Here is a 13,653-nt window from a genome sequence, read left to right as displayed (position 1 = left end):
CCAGCTCCTAGTTTCGTTGATCTGTTCTACTGTTCTTTTAGTTTCTATTTCATTGATTTCTGCTCTGATCTTTATTATTTCTCTTCTCCTGCTGGGTTTAGGCTTGATTTGCTGTTCTTTCTCCAGCTCCTTTAGGTGTAGGGTTAGGTTGTGTACTTGAGACCTTTCTTGTTTCTTGAGAAAGGCTTGTATTGCTATATACTTTCCTCTTAGGACTGCCTTTGCTGCATCCCAAAGATTTTGAACAGTTGTGTTTTCATTTTCATTGGTTTCCATGTATTTTTTAAATTCTTCTTTAATTTCCTGGTTGACCCATTCATTCTTCAGTAGGATGCTCTTTAGCCTCCATGTATTTGAGTTCTTTCCGACTTTCCTCTTGTGATTGAGTTCTAGTTTCAAAGCATTGTGGTCTGAGAATAGGCAGGGAATGATCCCAATCTTTTGGTACCGGTTGAGACCTGATTTATGACCTAGGATGTGATCTATTCTGGAGAATGTTCCATGGGCACTAGAGAAGAATGTGTATTCCGTTGCTTTGGGGTGGAATGTTCTGAATAGGTCTGTGAAGTCCATTTGGTCCAGTGTGTCATTTAAAGTCTTTATTTCCTTGTTGATCTTTTGCTTAGACGATCTGTCCATTTCAGTGAAGGGGATGTTAAAGTCCCCCACTATTATTGTATTGTTGTTGATGTGTTTCTTTGCTTTTGTTATTAATTGCCTTATATAATTGGCTGCTCCCATGTTAGGGGCATAGATATTTACAATTGTTAGATCTTCTTGTTGGATAGATCCTTTAAGTATGATATAGTGTCCTTCCTCATCTCTTATTACAGTCTTTGGTTTAAAATCTACTTTGTGTGATATAAGGATTGCCACCCCAGCTTTCTTTTGGTGTCCATTAGCATGGTAAATGGTTTTCCACCCCCTCACTTTCAATCTGGGGGTGTCTTTGGTTCTAAAATGAGTCTCTTGCAGACAGCATATTGATGGGTCTTGTTTTTTAATCCAGTCTGTTAGCCTGTGTCTTTTGATTGGGGCATTTAGCCCATTTACATTCAGGGTAACTATTGAAAGATAGGAATTTAGTGCCATTGTATTGCCTGTAAGGTGACTGTTACCGTATATTGTCTGTGTTCCTTTCTGGTCTATGTTGCTTTTAGGCTCTCTCTTTGCTTAAAGGACCCCTTTCAAGATTTCCTGTAGGGCTGGTTTTGTGTTTGCAAATTCCTTTAGTTTTTGTTTGTCCTGGAAGCTTTTTATCTCTCCTTCAATTTTCAATGACAGCCTAGCTGGATAGAGTATTCTTGGCTGCATATTTTTCTCATTTAGTGCTCTGAATATATCCTGCCAGTCCTTTCTGGCCTGCCAGGTCTCTGTGGATAGGTCTGTTGCCAATCTAATGTTTCTACCATTGTAGGTTACATATCTCTTCTCCCGAGCTGCTTTCAGGATTTTCTCTTTGTCTATGAGACTCGTAAGTTTTACTATTAGATGTCGGGGAGTTGACCTATTTTTATTGATTTTGAGAGGGGTTCTCTGTGCTTCCTGGATTTTCATGCCTGTTTCTTTCCCCAAATTAGGGAAGTTCTCTGCTATAATTTGCTCCATTATACCTTCTGGCCCTCTCTCTCTTTCTTCTTCTTCTGGGATCCCAATTATTCTAATGTTGTTTCGTCTTATGGTATCACTTATCTCTCGAATTCTGCCCTCATGATCCAGTAGTTGTTTATCTCTCTTTTTCTCAGCTTCTTTATTTTCCATCATTTCATCTTCTATATTACTGATTCTCTCTTCTGCCTCATTTATTCTAGCAGTTAGCGCCCCCAGTTTTGATTGCACCTCATTAATAGCCTTTTTGATTTCTACTTGGTTGGATTTTAGCTCTTTTACTTCTCCAGAAAGGGTTTCTCTAATAACTTCCATATTTTTTTCAAGCCCAGCTAGTATCTTTAAAGTGATGATTCTGAACTCTAGATCTGACATCGTACTAATGTCCGTATTGAGTAGGTCCCTGGCAGTCGGTACTACCTCTTGTTCTTTTTGTTGAGGTGATTTTTTCCGTCTCGTCATTTTGTGCAGAGGAGATTAGATTAATGAGAGAACAAAATGCTAGCAGAGTAACCACGTCCCCAGAAAATATACTCTAAACAAATTAGAAAATACCTGAAGCAGTGGGATAAGAAAGGGAAAGAGAGAAAAAAGAAAAAGAAAAAAAAAAGATAAAAACAAAAACAAACAAAACAGAACAACAACAACAAAAGGAAAACCAGAATGTGATCAAATATGATCTATATGGTATATAGATCAGTGCCACACACTAGATTTGGGGTGTATTTTGGTCTTTTAGGAGAAAGTGCCTCCCAAAACTTTAAAGAAAGAAAAACTTATATATGTACAAAAATAAGGGTTGATATGATGAAGGGATGGAATATGACTGTAAAAATGGAAATTATAAAAAATCTTATAAAAGGAATTGATAAGAAGTTGTTTGAAAAAAGAAAGAAGAGGATTTAAAAAAAGAAAAGAGAAGAAGAGACAAGAAAAGGGGAGAGGATGTGATCAGTCAGGGGAATAGAAAGCACCATATACTAGAGATTTAGGGTATATTTTAATCTGTTAGAAGAAACTATCTCAAAATTTTAAAGAGAGAACAACTTATATATATAAGCCAAAAATATGGGTAACTACTATGAAGGGATAGAATATGACTCTAAAAATGAAAAATAAAATTTTTTTTTTTTAAAAGGGATTGATAAGATGTTGGTTGAAAAAGGGAAAAAGAAAAATTCAAAAAGAAATAAAAAGACAAAAAGACAGTTAAAAACAATTAACTTTAAAAGACTAAAGAATCATGGTAAAAAAGCCGTGAATTCTATGTGCATTAGTCCCCTAGCGCTGGAGTTCTGCCGTTCTCGTTGATCGGTAAACTTGGTCTTGGCTGGCTGTTCTCGCTGATCTTCTGGGGAGGGGCCTGTTGCCGTGGTTTCCAAATGTCTCTGCCGGAGGCGGAATTGCCCCGCCCTTGCCCCCTCCCGGCTGAGTAATCTGCTCGGGTTTGCTCTCCGGGGCTTTTGTTCCCTGTGTGCTTTCCGTACAGCTTTGGAGGCGGAGAGTGAAAATGGTGGCCTCCCAATCTCCGACCCGGAGGAGCCGAGAACTCGGGGCCCCGCTCCTCAGTGAGCCCCCAGAGAAAAGCCGTCAGTCACTCCCGTCTCCCCGGTCTCCGGTCGCCCTCCGTGCTCACCCGACCTGCCACCGTGTGCCTCTATCTCTGGCCCCCGACCCCGGGTGGAGTCTCCAAACCCAGCAGATCCCTGCGGTGGGCTCCCACGCTGCTCCCCCCGGGGGAGGAAGGTGAGTCTCCCCGGATCTGCCGCTTGCTGGGTCCCTGCTGGAGGAGCAGTGGCCCGACTGTGCCGCGGATCCCTGTTTATGGCGACCCCGAGCTGAGAGCCCGCGCCTGGGCTCCACCTCTGCAGCCGGCTTCCCTGCTCCGATACCTGGGAGCTCTGCCACACTCAGGCACCCCCGGTCTTTCTGTGACCCCGAGGGTCCTGAGACCACACTGTCCCGGAGGGTTCCACCCCCCGCTTAGCCACCAGAGTGACGTCCCTCAGCGGAGCAGACTTTTAAAAGTTCCGATTTTGTGCTCCGTGATTCTATCACTTGCCAGAAGCGGCCGACAGAGGCCCCTCCCCCGCCGTCTATCCTCCCGAATATCGCCGCAGATTCACTTCTCCGCACGTCCTACCTTCCAGAAAGTGGTCGCTTTTCTGATGAGAGAGTTGTTGCTCTTCTTTTCTTCGATCTCCTGTTGAGTTTGTAGGTGTTCAGAATGGTTTGATCCCTATCCAGCTGAATTCCTGAGAGGAGACGAAATCCAGGTCTCCTACTCCTCCGCCATCTTGCTCCGCCCCCCCTATAGTTTATGTCTTGTCTGAAACAAGTTGATATTTGGGCCTGGGGTGGAAACAGCTTTACTGTCACTTAACCTGCCCCTCCCCCACTGTGGTTCTGTCACCTCCTATCTGTAAGTAGATCCTTTGTAAAGAAGGCCTCTTGAATACTCATAATGGGACGTGGGCAGGAAGGGGGTGCACCCTGTGCAATATCTCCAGCCTTTGAGAGATGTGGGGCAGTGAGTATCATCAGGCCAGTGGACACAGTGGTGACTGTGATAATGAGCAGCTTGGTTGGTGTTCGGTGAGATGCAGAAAGAGGAGGGTTCAGTGAGTCAGCCTCTTTTCCTGTCAACTCAAGGAACAGAGTGGGCACCAGAAATCCCCTATGACTGCATTTTAAGAGGCCCCATATCCTGCAGCCAGAGGACAAATATTACTGAGAATGGGGCCCAGCATCCGATCTAAGTGTGGGGAGGATTACAGAGGAGGCTGAATTCAAAAGCCCAGAGGTCCCTCCCATGAAGGGAAGGGTCTAGAGTGAAGGAATGGGATCCCAAGACCTGGGATGAGCACAGCCGGGTTGGGGTCTGAGGTCATGCAGAAAAGGAGATGTAGGCCTCTCCACCAGATACAGACCCCATCCCACAGAAATGCTGGCCAAGCCTGAAGGAGACAACAATTCATCAAGGCATAATCATGCCATTGTCACTGCATAATTAAGTGCACTTCGTCTTTGGGAACGTGTTGGGTCTTCTTTTACGGCCACAGTATAGAACAGTGAGTGGATGTGCTGCAAAGCTCGGGCTTTGTGGGCTGATGCGGTGGCTTTTTCCAAGGCTGCGTGCGGGAGTGCTACCATGAAGTGCATCTTTACTAATGCTTGTCCTCTTGTTCTGTCCCTACCCAGACGTTGGGGTTAACACCTCCCATGATAACCACGAGTTTGTGATTCTTCCTGTAGGTCTGTTCATTTCTTGCTCTATATTTTGAGAGTTATAGTCCAGGTGTGTGCACATTGAGAGCTGTGTCATCCCTCTTCATGTCCCCTAGTGCTTTTTGCCTTAAAGTCTGTTTTACTTGAGATCAATGTGGCCACAGCTACTTTCCTTGGGTGAAAGTCACTGAGCTTAACCAACTTCGTATTTCATATTAAAACAGAACATAAGGGGCACCTGGGTGGCTCAGTGGGTTAAGCGTCTGCTTTCCGCTCATGTCATGATCCCAGGGTCCTTGGATTGAATCCTGCATTGGACTCCTTGCTCAGCAGGGAGTTTGCTTCTCCCTCTGCTCCCCCCCCCAACTTGTGCTCTCTCAAATAAATAAATGAAAAGAACCATAAAACATAAAAAACACATTATATATAGAAACATTCCCCCCACACCACTGACATTTAAGTAGAGCATTTAGCCCATTTATATTGGAGTTCATGAGCTTCCTGTGTATGTAGATTCATGTACTTCATCAAATTTGGGAAGCTTTGGCCATTATTTAATCTATTATATGTGGTATATATTTGTCTCGATATACTGGAAACCATGAGTTCAAACTGATGCACACAACCCACCCCCCAGCACAGGCCCCATCTAGCTCTTTCCCTCTTGGCCACTGTGGGTCCCTCCAGTCCTCCACTATTCTGGGTCTGTTTACTCACTTGATCGGCCTCTGGGTGTGCCAGCCTCCCATCCCTGCTCACATGGACACCTTCCGTCATCTCTGGCATGGAGGTCCGGGCTGCCCCCTTGGAATCTCCAGACCCTGCTTCAGACATCACTCCCTGCCCCCCGGGCAGGGCTCTGAGCTCTGAGTCTGCATGTCCCCACCCCTGCCACCCAGACCTGCCTACCTAACAGCTTTGGGGGTAAATTGCTCAGGAAAGGAAAGGATCCTGGGTTCAATAGTGTCTCCCCAAAATTCACGCCCAGCCAGAGCCTGCGACTGTGACCACATTTGGACATGGGCTCCTTGATGATGTAATCAGGTTATGATGAGGCCATATGTGAGTGGGTGGGCCCTCCATCCAGTATGACTACTGTCCTAAGAGGAGGGACATTTAGACACAGCGACACAGGCCAAATGCCACATGTGGCCGAGATTAGCGCGAAGCGACCAAGGCCAAGGGACGCTGTGCTGTGGGCAGCCACCCGAAGCTGAAAGGGGCAGGGGGTGGTCCCCTTGAGGCACTGGAGGGGCACGGCCCTCCTGCATGGCAATGCCAGACTTTGGCCTTCCAGAACTGCGTGAGGACAGCCTTGAGGCTGTATGATGGGAACACAGTCTCTCTGGTGGCCCAGTTCTTTCCCTCTGCGCTTCGGAGATGGTGCCGCCCTCTCTTGCTTCCCTTGCTCCCGCCGTGGCATCGACCGCCTGTGTCACGCTGCCTGGATGACAATGCGAGCGTCCCCCTCCTGCAGCCGCTCCTTCATGCTTCAGCTTATTCAGTAAATACGGTGCTCTTGAGCTGTTCTCTTCTTGACTCAAGTTTGATAAGATGCTGCTCTGGGGTTTTCCATTTTATCTCAATATTAGTGGAATATGTTTATCCATTCCTTGCTCTTATACCTTTTCATCAAGCAGTAATTATCTCTCTCTTCTCCTCTTTATGTATATTTTGTCCTCTCCCCTTTTCCCCTGACCGTCCCCTCAGAGGTCTGTCCTTTTTAAGAAACAATTTTGGACTTGCTGTGCCTCTCAGTTGTTTATTTTCTTACCTTTTATTGATGTTTTTTTTGAAACAACAATGATCTCCTTTCTTGCTTTGTGTTTGTTCTGTTGCTCTTTTTCCAACTTGTAAATTTGGGCTCTTTGTTAACTTGTCTTTTTCTCTCTTCCAGACACTTAAGGCTGCGGATTCCTCCTCGGATGTGATGTGAGACGTGGGTGGGTCACTTACCTTCGTCATAGACTCCTGCCCCGTTCATGGTGTTGTCAGAGAGCTTGCTGTGTTGTAGGGCCCAGACACTTCAAAATTTACTGAGTTGTGACCTGGGGCCCAGCAGATGGGGGTTTCTACAAGTTCGCTGTGTGTTTAAGGAGTAATTCTCCTTGATTTCTGGGTCAGAATCCTGTGACGTCTGCCGGCCGGTGCCCATGGTTCTGCTCTCATCTGTCTGCACGGCTGCTCTCACTTCTTGTGTCCACTCTGCTCGGGCCTGGACCCCACGTGGCTGCTGACACTGCTCTTGGGAGGGCAGCATGACCTCTGTTTTGCCCAACCCAGGGGGTGGCCCCCAGCCCCATGACAGGACCTGTCAGAGACACCGGACGCAGCTGGAGCCCCAACCTCTCTGACTCCTGCTCCTGGCCTCGGCTGCTGAGGTCCCTGCCTTCCGGCTTGGCCTTCTCTTCTCTGCTCATTCCATCCTTGCTCATCGCCCCCATCCCACATGGATAAATGCCAACCCTGCGCAATGGTTCCAGATCCGAGTCCCCATCTCTGGCCTCTTACTGGGTCTCGCTGTGGGACCCCGCCCCAGCATCCCTTGGATGTCCAATTGGCAGCTCATCCCACCGTCCTAGGAAGGGAGCTCTTGAGTCCCCAGTCTCGGGAAGTGGCAATTCCATCCAAGCTGTGGGTCGGGAGGCCCCATGGGTGCAATTCTGCCTGCGTGCAAACCCGTCAGGTTGTCCCCCCCAGGATGTGCATCATCTGAGCCCTGCTTTCTGCCCGCTGCCTCCTGGTCAGACTTCTGCACTGGTGACCACCTGAACCTCTCTGGGGGCTTCCTATCCCCTCGGAGTGAAGCCCGGGGGCTCATGTCTGCCCCAGGACCCTTTCACCTGCTGCCCCTTCTGCCTGCAATGTGCCCCCCCAAGCCCTGTGCTGACCCTGCGGGTCAGTCCCCCTCTAGGAAGTGTCCTGGTCATCGGCCAAATAGTAGCTGGTGTTGATGTCCATGTCCAGCTTCCCTGTCTTTACGGGGCATTTACTTGTTTTTACCTGTGCAGTTCGTCCCTCATCAGGACAGTGGTGCCACAGCGTGGACACCTGTCTGTGCATCCACCTAACAGCTGCGTGGCACACGGTGGGCTGGCAAGGAGCAGCAGCCCCCTGAGCGGGGGGTCAGCAGTTGGAAGCTGCTTTTCTTTGATTATTTGCAACTTCTAGCAATTTCATGTGTTTTCTTGGTTATTTGTGCTTACAACCCCCTGGGAACAATCTTCTGTCTCCCCTTGAAAACTTTTCCTTGAAGGTCAAGTTTTTCCCACTCTCTGTGTTGTCCCATCACTCATTTACTGGGACCCTGGGATGGTTAGCTTCATGGTTAACTTGACCAGGCCGTAGTGCTCAGATATTTGGCCAAACACAAGTCCAGGAGAGTGAAGGTATTTTAAAAATGTGATTAACATGCAAATCAGAAGAGGTCGAGGAAAGCAGATTGCCTCCATGTGAGGGTAGGCCTTGTAAAATTAGCTGAAAGTCTTGAGAGGAAAAAGGCTGAGGTCCCACGAGGAAGAGGGGGTTCTGCCTCCAGATGCCTTCTGACCTGACCTGCAACATCCACTCTGGGTCTCCAGGCTGAGGGCCTGTATTATGGGTTTTGGGCTCACCAAGACTTCATAGTTCATGGGATCCACTTCCTTAAAATAATCCCTTTTATATGTATATATAAATATAAATAAGATTTTAAAATAAGATTGACAGACTTACCTGTCATCACACACACACACACACATTATCTATCATCTATCAATCACTATCTATCAATCATTTATCAATCACCTATCAATCATCTACCTATCTATCAATCATCTATCTGGTCTATCATTGTTTATTCTCTGAAGAACTCTGACCAATACTCTTTTTGATGTCAGATGCTTCGGCCACTGTCTCCCATCCTTTTTCCTTTATTTATGGAGACTCTATCCTGATAGATATTTAATCTTTGCTCTGTAGGCAAATCTGCCAGTCTTATTTTTTAAAGTTCCTGGCTCTGCTGTCATTCTGAGAAAGCCCTTAATCACCTCGGGAGAAGGTAAATGCCTCCCCACCGTCCCTCTGGTCCCACTGTTGATTCCTATCAGTCAGTAATGCTGGTCCTGACTTTGCTTTTGTCCTGACCGTGGGAGCAAGGTCCTGTCTCTGCACTATGGAGTCTTCCAGAATGACCTCAGCAAACCTGGGCCTGGCCGTGGGTAGGGCATGGACGTCGGGGTCTTGGCTGGGGAACAGAACTCTGGTTTCTGCCCAGGTGCCAGGAGGTCTGGTCCCCAAGCCCAGGGGGCAGGACTGGCTCAAACCTTCCCCTCAGACACCAAGAGAGTGGGGATCGGTCGGGCCCCATGCAGGTGGCCGGGCGGTGAATTCCACACTGAGGACCAGACTTGTCAAGCCTTGATTTAGGTGTGGGAGGGCAGCTGTGTCCTATTTATCACACAGCTGGGAACAGATGTCTCTGCCCAGGGTGGTTGGCGCCTGGGCCGGCGAGGCGGTGTTGGCGTGGGTGAGGTGCGGAGCATGCTGGGAAACGGCCCTCAGCCTGCACGTCACTGGGCTGTGTCAGGGCCTGTGGCTGCAGAGCTGGGGAAGGTCCTGAACGCACTCACTGTGCGGAGGGAAACAGCCCGGGCCAGCGCCCCACAGGGGCCGTCACGTGCCTCCGGCAGACAGATTTCTGTAGTTTGGCAGAGGTTAGTTTGTGCTTATTTAAGACAAAAGGGGAAGTCGTGGTAGAAGGCCGCCCACTGGATCCTTCCGTTGCAGAAATCGCCTTACCGGCCAGGAGGGGCTGGGGTCACATGAGTTTTAGGGAAACATATTTTAGGGCATCTAAGTATGTTTCCTGGACAGAAAGAAGCTCAAATACAGATCCCCTGGGCCCAACCAGGCACCCACCATGCTCAGGGGAGGACTCAGGTCAGGGGCTTGGTGCCCGGCCCCCTCCCATTCTCCCCAGGGCCTGCAGATGGGGCTCCACTGTGTCGATCCATGGGTGTGGGAAAAGCCAGGGGCTTCCTTGGGAACAGCTGTGGTCTCATGGGGGCTTCTCCAGGGAGGCTGGGCTGGAGCATGTGCCTTAGGTCTGAAGGCCCAAGTGCATGGCCTCCTTTGAGGCCAGCCAGACCCTTCATTCATTCCTTTACTCATTCCTTCCTTCCTTCCACTACTACGGATGCTCAGTGTGTGTGGGGGGCCTCGAGGCCAGGCTGGGAGGTGGGTGGAACCAGGGGGCGAGTGGGCCTGGACGGCTGCAAGGAGGGTGGTGCTGGGCAGGCCTGGGGCTCTGGGCCAGGGCAGGCAGGGTGGGTTAGGGGTGCAGGAGCCCCGACCTCGTTCCTGGTGTAAATGGAGCCATCGATGGGTTTGAGCTGAGGCTGCTGGGACAGTTAGGTCCTCAGGACATGGCCGAGGGCTGGGGCGGGGGGTGGGGGGAGAGCCTGGAGGCTGGCTGGACAACAGGGAGCTCTGGGCAGGGGTGACATGGTTTGCAGCATGTGGTGATGGTTTGGGGTGTCTTTTGGGGTCCACGTGGCAGGAGGTCATTTACAGAGGTGGCAGGGCGGGGGAGGCAGACTTTAGAAGGATTTGTAAATCGGTGACGTGTGCAGGTGGAAATGCTGGGAGGCGAAGATGCTCTTGTGCAGCAGGTGGGCACTCATTCACTCAGCAACTGCTTGCTGAGCACCTACTATGCGCTGGGCTCTGCTCTGTGTGTTGGGGGTCATCAGGGAGCAACAGGAAACACTGTGCCCTCGACATTAACTTTCTTGGCGAGGGGAAAGAAATAACCAACAGGTATGATGAGAAAGGGAGCCACGGAATGTGCCGGAAGGGGCAGAGAGGAAAACTCAGCCGGCGACGGGCAGAGGGCAGGGGGCGTAGAAAGAGCTCCGTGTGGGGGCTGTCCCGAGTCCCATCATTTAGGGCTGTCTTCTAATGGCGTGTGTGAGCCTGTGTGGGTGCGGGGCACGTGTCTCTGCTCACACGTGAGCACGCACGGTCTGCAGACCCGCACATGTCTATGCACGTGTTTGTACGCGTGTGTGTGCGCTCAGGGTCTCCAGGGTATGGTGCACACGTGCATGGCTTACGTCTGTGCACGTGTGCTTACGTGTGAGCTGTGTTTGTGCACACACATGTACCCACGTGCGCCCGCATGCGTGTGCCCGCCAGTGTGGGGAGCACCTCCCGTTCCCTTCAGGTTCTTCCCACGGGGGCGTCTCCCCACTGCGAGCCCTGCCACAGCCGCACCCCAGTCCTGGGCGTGGATCCTGGATGCCTGCCTGCAGCCCCCTGGGTCCTCTGACGGAGGCAGATCCAGATGACTGAGATGGGTGGAATGAGCAAGGCTGTTTATGGGGCCGGCTGGCAGGCGAGAAGGCAAGGGGCGGCAGTGAGGACTGCTGGCTCGGGGAACTGCAGGGTGTGACGCCCCCCTCTCTGGGTGTGGTGGCTGAGCTCTGGACAGAGGTGGGCTGGGGGGGGCAGAGATGGGGCTGGAGTCCAGGGTGATCCCCTCTGCCCTCGGCGACAGCATGAGGCTGAGCCTCCTTTCTCTGCAGGTGCTGGGCGTCTACTGTCCTGGGGTCACTTCACCTGCAGTAAGAGCCCAGGGGTCAGGAAGGGGGCGGGTGTGAGGGGCAGGGTCCCCAGAGAACAGGGCCCAGGCCCCTGAGTCCTGCCCAGCCAAGTCAGATGTGAGCAGGCGGCCAGCCTCTGTCCCGCCGTAGGAATGTGGAGGTGGAGGGAGGGGGCCCCCGAGGTCTCGGGGCTGAGAGGCCCCAGGCCGCGTCCGTGGCCCATGATGGCCGTATATTCCTCCGGCTCCCTGCAGGCTCCCTGGGCCAACTGCAGCGTGTCCCTCAGCCCTGCACACAGGGGCGCCAGCTGCCTTACCTTGATGAAGGTGACAAAGCCGCTGTAGAGCAGAGTGAGGAGGAAGAGGGCTGCGAACGTGGGCCACAGTCTGCTGGCATCCTCCAGGTCCGTGGAGTCCCCGCCGCTCTCATCGTGGCTCTGGGGGGGTGGGAGGGTCATGGCAAGACCTGGGGAGCAAGGGCACTGGTGAGGAGGTCCCGCTCCGCATGCGGCGGGATGCCGAGGGGCGGGCGACTGCTCTGGGGCACCCCTGTCCTGATGTAGCCCCACCTGGTGCGCACCTGTGAACCTTCTCCGCCACCCCGCCCCCCAGCACTGGGGGCTCTGCCGAGCCAGACGGGCCCAGCACCAGGCCATGCAACCAAACAGCCGGGCACATAAGCCAACAGGTCCGCATAACAAGTGTGCACAGAAGGTGGGTGTCACTCAGCAGGTGTAGACACATGGGGACCCAGCCAGGCCACTGTGAACGTCCCCCTCCGGAGCCACGAGGGGGGACCAGACGGTCCGACCAGAACGGCACTCTACGCGGAAGAAGCACCGTGCTCTCGCACATAGCCTGATTCCAGGAGGGCGGAGGGGCCCAGGGTGCCTGGAGCGGGGAGCTTGGGCAGGGGCGGCCAGGGAGCCAGGGCTGGGCCAGGTGCTTCTGAGCAGCAGGGATTCCCCCAGGGCCTGGAAGCAAGGGCCAGGCACGGCCAGCTCTGCCTGTCAAAGCAGCCACTCCGTGGGGGACGTGATGGGGCATCTGGCAAGCACACTCCCTCCCCGGTAGGAAGTCCTGACAGGAACCATCACAAGGCACCGACGCTCCTGGCTGGTCACGGCCTTCCCGGGGCTCCACTCTGTGCTTGACCAGGGCTGCTGACAGTGGGTCTGGGGTGCTGTGGGCCCAGGGAGCAGGCGGGGACATCGCGTGGGCCTTGCAAACGTATAGCTGTCTGAATCTAGTAAGTACATCCCGTCACGTTCTGCAAAGGTCCCGGTCCATGGTGGACAGGAGACGGTCCTTGCTCCAGACAGTTTGGGAAAGCCTGTGTCAGACAGGTGGAGGGTAGTGGTGGACAGCTGGGGGCTCGGCTGGACGTGACAAGGGTCACCGGTGCACAGAGCGCTGTCCAGGGAAAGGCCGGGGTTCTGGGCCCCGGCGAGGGCAGTGGACCAAGCCCTGCAGCGGGAAGGGCGAGGACAGGAGGGGTGGGTGTGACAAGCCTCCTTTGCAGCCTCCTCTCCGGCATGGCAGCCAGAGCAGTGGGCCATCTGCGGGGCACAGTCTGGAGAAGCCCGAGACGGGGACTGCACGTGAACGGACCTGCTTTTAATCACAGCATCTGGATCTCTGGTGGGTCTGTTTGCGACTTTTCATCCAGATCATGGGGAAGCTTTTCTGGTTCTTTTCACACCTTTTAATTTTTGCGTGCACGCTGGGCATTGCGAACAGACAAGCAGCAGAGGGTAAAGTGGGGTGTAACATGCACTTTCCATGGGCAGGGGTAGGGACCTGTCCAATCAGGACTCAGTTGGCTGGGATGGCAGGACCGTTGGCTTCAACTCCAGTGTTTGGGGTCAGGACTCTCCTTCCACGGGGGTGTCAGGGTCTAGCACCATGCAGGACGGGGGATCTGACCCAGCTCGGTTCCCCACTGTGGACACTGAACAAAGAAAGGTCCTGTGCGGGGCAGTCAGTGACAGAGAGAATGCATTTGGGTTCATCCCTACGCTCATTCCTCATGTCAGCCCATGCAGACATTAAAGTCTTGACTGATTCCCTCATGTCCCTCACCTCCCTGGATGCCCATGCCTCTGTCCCCCGTGCCCAGGGTGGGGCTCGCGTCTCTCTGTCCCCCGTGCCCAGGGTGAGGCTCGCGTCCCTCTGTCCCCCGTGCCCAGGGTGGGGCTCGCGTCCCTCTGTCCCCCGTGCCCAGGGTGGGGCTC

At 52.3% G+C, this 13,653-nt stretch overlaps 2 gene segments (V, D, J or C); both read right to left on the bottom strand.

Annotated features, from left to right (window-relative positions):
- Positions 1 to 6,820, bottom strand: part of LOC118002470 — a 112,755-nt gene extending 105,935 nt beyond the window's left edge. Inside the window, 1 exon segment of the C gene segment in view lies at positions 6,793 to 6,820. Coding sequence covers positions 6,793 to 6,820 — 28 coding nt within the window.
- Positions 6,821 to 10,789: 3,969 nt separating this feature from the next.
- LOC118002583 overlaps positions 10,790 to 13,653 on the bottom strand; it is a 22,046-nt gene continuing 19,182 nt past the window's right edge. The window contains 2 exon segments of the C gene segment in view: positions 10,790 to 11,436; positions 11,737 to 11,885. Coding sequence covers positions 11,428 to 11,436; positions 11,737 to 11,885 — 158 coding nt within the window.

This window comes from Mirounga leonina, unplaced genomic scaffold (genome assembly GCF_011800145.1).
Source record: "Mirounga leonina isolate KUSES-001 unplaced genomic scaffold, KU_Mleo_1.0 Mir_82, whole genome shotgun sequence".
Lineage (NCBI taxonomy): Eukaryota > Metazoa > Chordata > Mammalia > Carnivora > Phocidae > Mirounga > Mirounga leonina.
The sequence above is the reverse complement of the archived record's forward strand: the minus strand, read 5'-3'. Positions and strand labels throughout refer to the sequence as shown.